Source organism: Myxine glutinosa, chromosome 12 (assembly GCF_964187855.1).
Source record: "Myxine glutinosa chromosome 12, kmMyxGlut1.1, whole genome shotgun sequence".
In the NCBI taxonomy this organism is placed as follows: Eukaryota; Metazoa; Chordata; class Myxini; order Myxiniformes; family Myxinidae; genus Myxine; species Myxine glutinosa.
Genome location: NC_136272.1, coordinates 98,532,634 through 98,544,640, shown reverse-complemented (window position 1 = coordinate 98,544,640; position 12,007 = coordinate 98,532,634). Strand labels below are relative to the sequence as shown.

Below are 12,007 nucleotides of genomic sequence, written 5' to 3'. Positions count from 1 at the left end.
TATCCCCCTCCCCAAGGGGTTTTTCGTCCTTCGCCAAATGCTGTGTTAATGTTTATAAATAGCTTATCGTGCCTTTTTGTGGGGGCACCCCAAAAATATTATAAACCACAAACATGTATGATTACCTTTTGAAACAGTCGCTACTGCTGTTTAACACTAAATTGCAAGGAAGGAAACCCGGGGTATGTTCAGTTACCAAGCAGCAAGCTAGCTCTTGCCAAGTCAGCCGTTCCTTATCAACAGTTTTGAATGGAGTGCTTGCTGGAACGCTTAAACCACTTGGCGAGGGCTCTTCAAGAAACTTGGTAACTGAACACACCCCCGACGTTTTTGAGGCCCAAGCCTAGATGTACTCTAACATATATATCATATAGAGGATAATAGCATGACCTTTCGTACCCCTCCAAAACGGAGCCGGTGTACTAGTTATCTAAATGTGGTATATTTTATGTTGCACGTTACATGAATAGCAGTGACATGTGCCACATCACATGCTTTCCGTTGGTAGACAAAAGTGGGTTTAGGTTTCTTGGTGGATTACTTCAAGGCAAATTAAATTAATGTAAATATTTTCGATTTCTTTTTTAAATAAAGTATTCCCCGATTAGCCAACCATCTAGTATCATCCGTGGCCTAACCTTACAAAGCATGTCTTTAATGTGTAGGAATAAATTATTCTTTAGTTATCAAAGTTGAAATCAACCTGTGCCTGTCCCACTGTTCTCCCCACACCTTCTCCCCCTGCCCTCCAATTCCCTCCCCATTGAAGATAAGTCAAGAAACTGATGGAGTGAATTAATTTGGTGTTGATAGGGTACAGGCATGATGGGCCAAATGGCCTTCTCTTCTCCAACTTCCTCGTATGTCCTTGGGCAACCTTTGTAGTGGGCATTTGCAGTGAATTTAATAAATAAATCAATTAAATGAAGAGGAAGTGAGCAGTATGAGCTCTTTATTTATGTGCAGTCCAAGCTCCGCCCCTCTACCAGTCGAGGGAGCGAGGCCCACCAACTAACTCTTGTTTACGGATATTTTCGTTCACAGACAGTTTTGTGATTTTTCTTCCTGGAATTGTGGCTTTGAGTTACCCGAGTGTGCAAAATGTCAAGCCCACCTAGAAAGTACTGAATATTTATATCAGTGAATCGGAGAGTGCGTGAATGATTAGAAAAAGCTTTATATATTAGATGAGTTCCCTTACAAGAAACTTCAATGCAGTAGGAGTCAATTAGGCTCACCAAGCTTGTGCAATAGTTGCCAACCCATGGTTGGTAAGTGCTCTAACCTTTTTAAATGCTGAGTATCAAGCAAGGAAGTAGCACATACCATTTTTAGCTCATCTCATCTCGATTCTCGAAGAGATACACAACAACAACAACAACAACAACAACAAGCATTTTCAACATTTCAACATTTCAACATTTCAACAACAACAACATTTCAACAAGCATTTCAACAAGCACAAGCAACAAGATTTTAGGGCCATTTTCCCTGCAAGAGCGGGGGTTAGCCTTGCGGTCCCCATGACAATCTTCTCCATCTTGCCCTATTTTCTGCATCTCTCCTTGTTAACCCCCTTGCCCGCATTTCTTCTTCCACCATCTTTAGCCACGTCTTTCTCGGTCTTCCCCGTCCTCTACTTCCTTCTACATTCATTTCCATCACTCTCCTCAACCAGTCACTTTCATCCTTCCTCAACACATGACCAAACCATCTCAACCTGTTCCTCTTCACAGCATCCATCACAGGCTCTATTCCCATTCTCGAATAGATGAGCTTATAAAATGAGTTGCGATGTCCTGATGTCTGTCCATCTGTCCGGTTACTTTTTGCTATTTTTGCAACTCTTCCCTTGTCATCTGGCTAATTGTATTGAAACTTGACACATGAATATAAAAAAGTAGCCTGCACAAACACACAAGCTTTGTTGTTTCAATTTCAGATCATGGGGGCTCCCATGTGGGGGGGGGGGGCAGGGGAGGTTACCCCCAAAACTTTGGATCCCTACTCGTCCCTTCTTTGCCAACCGATTGCTCTGAAACCTGATACAGCCCTTCTTCTCGATGGTCCGCTGGATCGCTTGGTCTTAGATTTTCGATTCCATATCGGGGGGCATCCCAGGGGATCAGTGGAGTTCCCCCAAATCAGCAGAGGTCTTGTCTCAACTACAACCTCAAGAGTCCACTCTGACCATCAGCCCACTCAGGGCTATTTTTAAAATCTATGGTGTGACCCAGTCAGGGTTTGACCCTCCGACCTACCAGAGCCTCTCTCAGCATTACACCACGAGTCTTGAATAAAGATATTGGGAAACATTTTCAGTGGGAAACTTTTTAAAACTTCTTTCCATGTTGATATCGTAGGCTTTGTGATGTCAGGCATACGCATATTTGATGCCATCGTCAATTAGGTTGCTTCATTCAGTATAGGGAAGCAGGTGTCTTTACACAAAATCAGTTTTGTTTGTATCAGAAATGGAAAACCGATGTTGATTTGTATTTTTCATTGCAAAAGCTATTGCTTGTGTCTTTCATAGCCATGCCTTTAATTGGAGAAATGGTTCCTGATGATCTGCATTACTTTTGCATCAAGAATGTCAACAAAAAATATTTTGTCACTTTTGGATGCTGATTTGTGCAAATCTAAAACATACCTTTACAATTTGGAAACGACAAACTAGCCAGTAAAGCTCAGTATAAATACGGAACCAAAGCCTTGCACGCGTTGTCAATTATCTCGAGTGTTCCACATGTTTGTCACTTAGGAATAATCACCGAGGTTTTTCAAACGTATTCTGCATTTTTGGTTTGAAACTTCAGGATCTTGTTTAGATTCATGAAATGTAATCTGATTTCACATTGATGTATTTTATAATGTTTCTCCCACCCCATCTCATCCCGCCCTCCCTCTCCTCCCTGGTCCCCCTTATAGTCACGAGAAAAATTTGAGGAGATGCTCGGACAAGCATTGGAGACCTTGCCAGACAAACACCATCGTTATCATTCCCGGAGCTGGAGGAAACCACACGTCGATGATATGGCAGGCGAGAAGAATGATGATGGCTATCGGAGAAGAGGGGCGCGAGGTCCCACAAATGAATGGCACAACCAACAAAGAGAAAAAGACCAAAGCCGAACTTTTGGTGACAGGAGCTCAAGAGAGGGAGAGAGAAATGGTAATGAAGGGTGGCGTAGAGGTTGGAGGAAGCCTGGAAATGAGAGATCTGACTGCAAAGCAGCCCTCAAGGAAAGGGATAACATCAAATGTAGAGACCCGCCAAAGATTCGAAATAGTGCCAATCATTGGATCAAACCAAGTTCCCTTCAGAAGTGTGGCTTTTTAAAACCATCTGATGACGATTATGACTTTGGAATTGGAACAAAGGAAAAGCCTAGTCTCGTAAGTGCAAAACCCAAAAGTGGTTTTCTCCAGCCTCAGCAAGATGATGATACCAAAGCACGTGCAGAAGCCAGTTGTGAAAGCGAATTGCCCATTACCGCATGCCTGGAGAAAGATGCCACCAAGGTCGATCCACTGCCGAAGTGTGCGCCGATGCGTCCAGACACGAAGGAGCTCGAGTAAGCATCTCAACGTGGATTCTGCCATTTTTGGCTTTGAGATAATCTTTCGAGCATCCCAGCCTGTGGGCAGTTCAGTTGGAGACGTCTCTGCATTTTAATGTTCTTATCCCGATCCATCAAACTGCAAAATGAAAGTGTTTGCCTTTCGAAGCGTTTGCCCGGTGTTACAATATTCTGTCACAATTGGGAAAGTTCACAATGGTGTAATCTTAATTTTGAGATGCAACACTCTGCTCAAGACCGGTGTGACTTTGGCAATGACCTTAGAACTAAGTTTTAATTGTTTGTTTATTTATTTATTTTCATGACATTTTGTTGTTTCATTGGGAGCAAGAACTCTAATTCAGAATTTGGAGCAAGAGCGCTAAATAAATTATGACCTGTATTTCCCTCTCTCAGGGAGCAAAATATCTCATCAAATGCAATGGAGAGACAGCTTACAGAAGATGAAATGAACCGTCTCGGAGCCAAACTGGTGAAGGCAGAACTACTGGGAAACCAGGTGATAACTTGCATTTTATGCTCACCCTTGAATTGTCTGTCATCCTAGTCGGGATAAAATTGGCTATTCCTATGTGTTGTCAGCATCTGCCTGGAAAGTGCCGTCCTTCAGAAGGGATGTGAAGTCCAGCCGTCCAACCCTCAATCATAGAGACATAATTCAATGGAATATTTTACAAGATTATGGCTTTGGGCTAAACGGCAGTAATATTTATCACTGGTACATTATAAGGTAGATATGCAAGTTAAGTATAATGGTATGTGGATGGTATTTGTGTTAATCGTAAGGAAAAACAATCGATCAACGTGATGAATGGATGATGTACAGACAACTCTCTCTCTCTTCCCATATTTATCCTTTTGTTTTCATCCTTTTAACTCTTACCTCTTGCACGTTTCAGATGTATTTCAATTCCACCAATTAGAAAGTGTCTGCACTATTTTATTCATTTATTATTATTATTATTTTGGTTCTTGACATTTTGGGAGATAAATGCCCTGTTCTTAGGTACCATATTTTAGGGTCTATCCCAAGTTGCCCTCAGAGTCTTCCATGAAGTGTGGATGATTGCTGTCACGTGTAGACCAAACCAAGCAAGGCAGGTCGATTATTATCCCTTCGTTAAGGTCATTAGTGATCTAGCTGGGGTTAGCGGTTAATAAAACGAGAACAGGGTAAATAATGGAATTTATTTATGAACTAGCAGGAGTACCTGGCGTTGCCGGGGGGGGGGGGGGGGGGGGAAGAGGAGGGGGGAGTGGAAGGGGAGGGGTGCGAGAGGTGAGAGGTGAGAGGAGAGGGAGTGGTAAGATATATATTACATATACATCTTTTGGGGGGGGGAGGGGGTAGCTTTGACAGGCCCCTCCGTTTTGGGGGAGGATGGATGAGAAGTAGAAAAGAGTGCTTTCATCTCAGTGTTGCCCAGGTAAAAAAAGGAAATTGTAATGCCCTCTAACCTCAGTGTTGCCCGGGTAAAAAAGAAAATTGTAATACCCTCTGCCACCAACACCAGGTGGTGCTACACAGTACACATTTACCTAGAGAATTTACGCCCCTCTCCCAGTCCACCACACCCCCGAATGAGGCCGCGGCCACGGCCACATAGCCTATGTTACCCCCCAGCCAAAGTTGTATTTGTATTTGTACCCCAAGTAAAGTACATAAGTGTTTATAGCTGGAGTACCCGGCGTTGATCAAGTGAAAAATAAACATTTACATATTTGAAATGAGGGCAAATATAATGGAAAAGCAATTACATCCAAATCAGAATCCATGACAAATGTCAAGTCATAATTTTACCTTTTCGTTGAATATCTGCTGGTGAATGTGCCGTTCATCACGTTTCTGAGTTAAGTATGATGACGTTCAGGAAGAAGAAGAAGGGCTAACCCCCGCTCTAGTGGGGAAAATGGCCTTAAAATGATCATTCATTCATTCATTCAGGAAGAAGAAGAAGCTTTACTACCAACTTCGACACTTCTGGAATTGTTTGATTTATTTGTGTTCAAATGTTTGTGAATTGTTTTGTATGTATTTATGTGAATGTGTACTTGTATATAATTATAACTGTCATTAATCAAAAAGGCTTAGGCATGAAAGAGCGATTTAAAAACAAACAAAAACAAACAAAAAAAACGAACTAATCAAAAACATTCTTTCCTAAAACAATCCCAGGCACTCACTGATGAACCTCTGAAAGTTTGACGAAGATCTGTTCAGCCATCTCTGAGAAAAATGGCCACACAGACAGACACACAGACAGACAGACCAACAGCTCTCTTATATAGTAGATATATACACACTATATTGGTTTTCGCCTTATCACTCAATGGTGAAGATTCAGTTAAAAAATTATCTTATCCAGATTCAAATCTTCAGCAAAACCTAATCAATTAGTCCTTGTCAAAAACCCAACCTGTCCACCAAATTTTATCCGAATCCATCCACAACTTTTAGAGAAAGCCTGCACACAAACAGACAATGGTGAAAATATAACCTTCTCTCTCGACAGAGAGTAAATGTAAAACATAAAAACATACATAACAGATGTAAAACATAAAAATTGACGATTTTTGGCAACATTGACCTTTTGACCTTTTTTCAGAAAAAAAACATTTGGCGTCTGGCTTTTGATTGGTGAACCAATTCAGTGACCCAATATACAAATTCTTAGAATTTCAGGTCCATTGCATGAAAAAATGACGATTTTATGCGACCTTGATCTTTGACCTTTAACCAAATTATTAATTTTTCTCCTCCATATTCTCATAATAAAGTTTTGTTGAAAATTTGATGACAAAAGCTCAAATGGTAAAAAAAATGATGGCCTGGTCAGACACACAGAAGTGATTGAAAAACCCCATCTCCTACTTCGTGGGGGACAAGCTGATGAGAATTCGGCCTTTTCGGACCTTTTGGCCTTTATCCCTTTTGACCTTTACATCTTTACACCTTTTCAAACCTTTGCCCTTTGGACCATTTAAAGTTTAGACCTTTCATTTGCAATCGATAACCTTTCATTTGGTAAATTCTTCCATTTATTTGCCACCCAAAAAAGTCCTGGCAAAGGTCTGAATTCTCTCATTGCTCTTCATGGTTACCTCCGTCACCGGAGGTGGACAGAGGTTATACAGTATTTATTTGTCTCATTTTTCATTTATACAGTTTATTGTTGTTATACCATGACAATCACAAGGAGAGATGCAGAAAATAGGGCAAAATGGAGAAGATTGTCATGGGGACCGCAAGACTAACCCCCGCTTTTGTAGGGAAAATGGCCTTTAAAATGCATGTTGTTGTTGTTATATTGTTGTTATACAGGAGCCTGGTGTTGGCTTAGCGGTTAGGGTGCTGGCTTGGGATCCTAGGATCCTGGGTTCGAATCCCGGTCGATCGCTGAATTAACGCCAGGGGGGTCGACTCAGCCTGTCATCCTTCCGAGGTCGGAAAATTGAGTACCAGCTTGCTGGGATGAATGATCACGGTGTGTACCCCGATTTAGAATAGGTACACCGTATCCCTGCGCATCGTAAGAGGCGATCAAGGGTTGGCGTCAGGAAGGGCATCCGGCCATAAAAACATTGCCTCAACAGGGAACCATGATTGTCATGGGGCCCGCAAGGCTAACCCCCGCTCGAGCGGGGAAAATGGCCTTAAAACGATCATTCATTCATTCATTCATTGTTGTTATACAGGAGTTACCCTGTTTGTCTCAAATATCTCAAATCATATCTCAAAAGCAGGATATCTCAAAATGTTATGGACGGATTCGGACGAAATTTGATGGACTGTTTGGGTCTGTGACAAGGACGATTTGATAAGATTTTGGTGAAGATCCGGATCTGGATATGGATACTAGAATTATATAAACTAGGACGTGCCCGTACGTGGGTGCCCGTTCCTTGGTGCGGCCCAGCATCTAGTCGAGACCCAGTCACCCAGGCCGATCACCCATTCCGACCCCAAATTCCTCATCGACGATAACTAAACAATATATTATATGAATCGCACCGTACATACCTCCTTCTAGATCTTGTTCTTGTCTTGATATACTCACTCAGGCTCACTCTATCACGACTGAGTCCTCCCAGCTCCTCCAAATGGCGCCCGCTACGCCTCGAATTACTATCCGTAATGGCGCACGCGCTCTCACATCGGCCACGCCTACGCAACAACGTGTTCTGTGATTGGCTGGCCTACCCCGCAACCTGTTCTGTGATTAGTTTGGTAAATAAATCGCCATAGCTCGGTAACTACTTCTCCGATTAATATGAAACCTTGAAAAGGCACATCCTCAGGTCCCCAGCAATATATCTGGCAAGTTTCAATTAGATCGGACCCGTGGTTGTCGAGAAACAGCGGTCACAGACAAACACACACACAGACACACACACATACACACAGAGATTACTGGAATTATAGATAGATGATTCTTCACCTTTGAGAGATGGGGCCAAAAACGTTATTATATAGCACGATATCTCAAAAGGTTGTGGACGGATTTGAATAAAACTCGGTGGATGAGTTGGATAGGCGACAAGAACAAGCTGATTAGATTTTGGTTCATGTTTGGATCCATATCTGCATGACCTGGGATACAAAATGTAAACTGTTCAGCCTGACGGAGGTATGTGTTCTACCGTGTGCCGTTCTAGTTTAGTCTAGTTTTTCTGGCACCAATTCATTTGCAGCAATTTGCCGATCCATCCAATGGCCCACAGGTCGCTTAGGCCTTTCCAGCAGTGGCAAGTTCAACAAAGGATTCAAGACAATCCACCTGACCTCAAACAGCCCTGTCATTTGGCTGTCTAATTTGGACTCGGACCTGTCAATTGCTATTTTGCCATCTGCAGGAGGAAGAAGAACAGCAATGTCAAACATATAATTCCTGATTTGTGCTCCACACATTTAGTGTAGCAGCATAGCAAACCTGTTGTGCATTTTGTGATACAAGCACCAAATTTGGCACAAATGTACATTAATATGTTGCGAACATTTTCAGATATTGGGCCACTTGAAATTCCGTAATTTTTTTTTTCAAATTTTTTCAAATTTCGGAATTTCAAATTTTTCGGGTGACACCGTCACAATTTCGGTCTTCGAGGCCGGCCGATATAGTGGGGCGGCTTAGCCCAAATATTCAAAAGAATTGTGCATTTTGTGATACAAGCACCAAATTTGGCACAAATGTACATTAATATGTTGCGAACATTGTGTGGTCAGCAATGAAGACGAGAGTCTGAATTACATGTATGCAAAAGACCTTGTGAACCAGTGAAGCAAATACACGGGTAAGCATGAATTAAATCTAGGGCATGATATAATTTCCATGATGTTTACCTCTACACTCAATGGTGGAAGGAGGTAATGTTTTGATCCCAGCTTGTCTGTATGTCTATTTGTCTGTTAGTCCACAAAATTCCAGACAAAGCTTGTAGTAGTGGTAGTTGTAGTGGTAGTGGTGATAACAGAAATTGTTATATAGAACTGAACTTATATTATTATTATATGCAGAAAATAACTTCATTTCTATATGCCCTGCAGTGGACAGGTTAATTGGTTTATGCACTGAAGGGGTCACCCTGGTGTGCACTGCTGTGTTCTGCCTCACTGAGTTGTTCAGGTATGATGTACTCAGCACAAGCTTCCGGTCGGCCCGGAGGTGGGGGTGCGGGGCCTGTCACGGAACGTCAAAACAAACGGCCTGCCGGGGCCGCCCAAAAGTCGGGCGTGAGGGGCGCGTCCACTAATGGAACGCCTCTCGCTTCCCAGATCGAGGGCCACGTGGTCAGGAGAACCTCGTCCCTTCCGGTCACACTTTGCCTATCGGCCGGCCTCGAAGACCGAAATTGTGACGGTGTCACCCGAAAAATTTGAAATTACGAAATTTGAAAAAAATTGAAAAAACAAATTACGGAATTTCAAGTGGCCCAATATCTGAAAATGTTCGCAACATATTAATGTACATTTGTGCCAAATTTGGTGCTTGTATCACAAAATGCACAATTCTTTTGAATATTTGGGCTAAGCCGCCCCACTAATTGTACTTCACATAAGATGTCACAGCTCATGTAAAGTACAGTGGTCATGCTGCTTTGGGATTAGGTTATCGATCACCCTTTGTAGTATTTTGACAATTCCTATTTCGTATGACTGCAGAATGCTCGGAAAATAATATTCCCTACATTTCCCGTAACCTTGTGGGCAATACCAATAGTTTGTATTTATGGCACGTTTGTCATTCTCTCCTGGTTGTGTATCAACTTGTTACATTAAAAAACAGTTTTGGTCCTATATATCTTGCTAACCTGTGAATAAATGATTATGTTGTGAATAAATGATCATGTTGTGAATAAATGATCATGTTGACTTTTTGGGAGATGTCTGTGATAGAATAATACAATAAGGATGGCGTTATGTCTGGTGTTTGTGCCACGAGAAGCTGGTGCTGGTTTATCCAATTTACCTAATGTTGCAGGAGCTGGCAGAGAGTCTCAAGCAGCAGTTGGACGCAGCTCGCAAGATTCGACAGCAAGCTCCACCACCCAGAGTCATGAAGGTAAAAGTAGTTAGTGTAGCTGTCTGTCACATAATGCATAATGTTTTGGTGCTGTTCGTTTCGTGCCACTGCATGGTGCATATTTGGGGGGTGCAGTACTACTGTTGGTTTTTATGATACCCCTGCAGCTGAAGGCGCCGAAGGCATTGTGCTTTTTGGTTGTCAGTTCGGTTGTGCGTCTGTCCGTGTGTGTAGCAGATTTTCGTTACTGTGATAACTTGTGAACCGCTAAAGGGATTTTTGACCAAACTTAGTACAATTTTTAACTATGATGCAAAGATGAACGTATTCGATTTTGGGGTCAATAGGTCAAAGGTCATGCACCCTTTGAAAATGATTTTGCACATCATAGCTCGAGTTGGAAGCATCTGATGTTTTCTCTCCTATCGATCTCTCCTTTCTCTCTCTCATGTGACCTATAATATTTTTTACGTGACCTTTAATTGAGATCAAACATAACAGTGGATTTTACATTTAACTCTGGCAGAGGCACATCCTTTGACGCATTTGCATCAAATTCTATTTTATAGTTCGTTTTATTTATGATAAATTGAGCCACTTACTTACGAAACAAACAAACCCCTTCTTCACAGACCTCGTCTGAAGGCCAGGACCAAGAGATCCTCCTCGTGCGCACAGATCGTGCTGGTCATGTCTGGCCTATAGAGGGCCATTCTGCAGATGCCGAGCAACGGGGCAGTAGGAAAGCAAAGGTGATGTTGCTGTTGTTGTTGTTGTTGTATTTAGAACTCGGTCACTATGGCCGACGCCCTACGGGCTCATTTTCCCATCTTCCACTTGGCATGTCACGTCAACAAACTGTGACCTATTACGATTAATCTCCAACACTTGATTCAGAGGGTTTCCCAACGGAGGTTTGGCAATGAGTGGATGAGAGAGAGGGGGGGTACGTGTTTCATGGGTTTCACCTGGGATGAGGTCCATTCCAAGTTTTCAAATGAGTGAAGTTTTTCACCTCTCCCAGCAATGGTTGCTCAGGCCGAATCACAATGCGAGTGTGTCGTTGCAGGTGAAAACACATGTCGATGGAGAGCGCATTCGTTACTTTGATGACGACGATAAATATAGCCTGCAGGACCTGGTGCGCAGGGAGCACATGAGTACAGCTGAGGACCAAAACAACGCCTTTGCTCACCTCTTTACCAAGGTATTACTGCTGTGTTTTCACCAGGATGACACCGCTGTGTTTTCAGCACAGTGAGTATATTCGCGTTATTGGATGGTGACATCCCGAAGCTCTTTGCTTACCAATATGAAGATCTGTACACAGAGGAGGACCTACGGCATGATTATGCTTTTGCTGCTTATGTATGATTACTCACTTTGTGTTAGAAACCGTTATTCCGGCTCTGAACTTTGCGTTCATGTGCGGCAAATTCCCTTCGCAGAAATGTGTTTCCAACACAAATGTTCAGTTGCCTTTCTTGCGTTCGGAGACATCGCAGGATGCCGATACTCGATTGGATTGCGTTGTGGAGTTTGCCTTGTTTGGCCTCAACAACTTGCAAGACATGAGCGTGAAGATGTGGATAACTCCACATTCTTTTCTTTATTTATTTGTGCTGTCCAACCTGAGGAATCGCTGTTTTGGAATATTTGTACGAGTATTTTGCTAAGGAAGAGGTTTTCATGTGACATCGTGCTTGATGCGAGTAATAATCTTTCGCTCAAGAAGCATGAACTGAAGCAGACCCTTTGTAATGTTGTGTATCAGTTTATTAGCCCGTAAGCCACACAGAGGGGTTTTGTGCGTGCATGTGTGCGCGTCATCAAATTTTCAACAAAGCCTTATTATGATAATATGGAGAACACTGATTAATAATTGGGACAATATGTCAAAGG

At 42.5% G+C, this 12,007-nt stretch overlaps 1 protein-coding gene across 3 annotated transcripts in view; it reads left to right on the top strand.

Moving 5' to 3' along the window:
• CWF19L2 (CWF19 like cell cycle control factor 2) overlaps nucleotides 1–12,007 on the top strand; it is a 102,722-nt gene that overhangs the window by 71,815 nt on the left and 18,900 nt on the right. For all 3 annotated transcript variants that reach the window (XR_013620969.1, XM_068132171.2, XM_078766128.1), the window contains 5 exons: nucleotides 2,932–3,578; nucleotides 3,981–4,083; nucleotides 10,064–10,144; nucleotides 10,738–10,857; nucleotides 11,175–11,312. Coding sequence is in view for 2 of the 3 variants with exons in the window: in XM_068132171.2 (XP_067988272.2) it covers nucleotides 2,932–3,578; nucleotides 3,981–4,083; nucleotides 10,064–10,144; nucleotides 10,738–10,857; nucleotides 11,175–11,312 (1,089 nt within the window). In the remaining variant the exon portion in view is untranslated. The remainder of the gene's footprint in view (nucleotides 1–2,931; nucleotides 3,579–3,980; nucleotides 4,084–10,063; nucleotides 10,145–10,737; nucleotides 10,858–11,174; nucleotides 11,313–12,007) is intronic.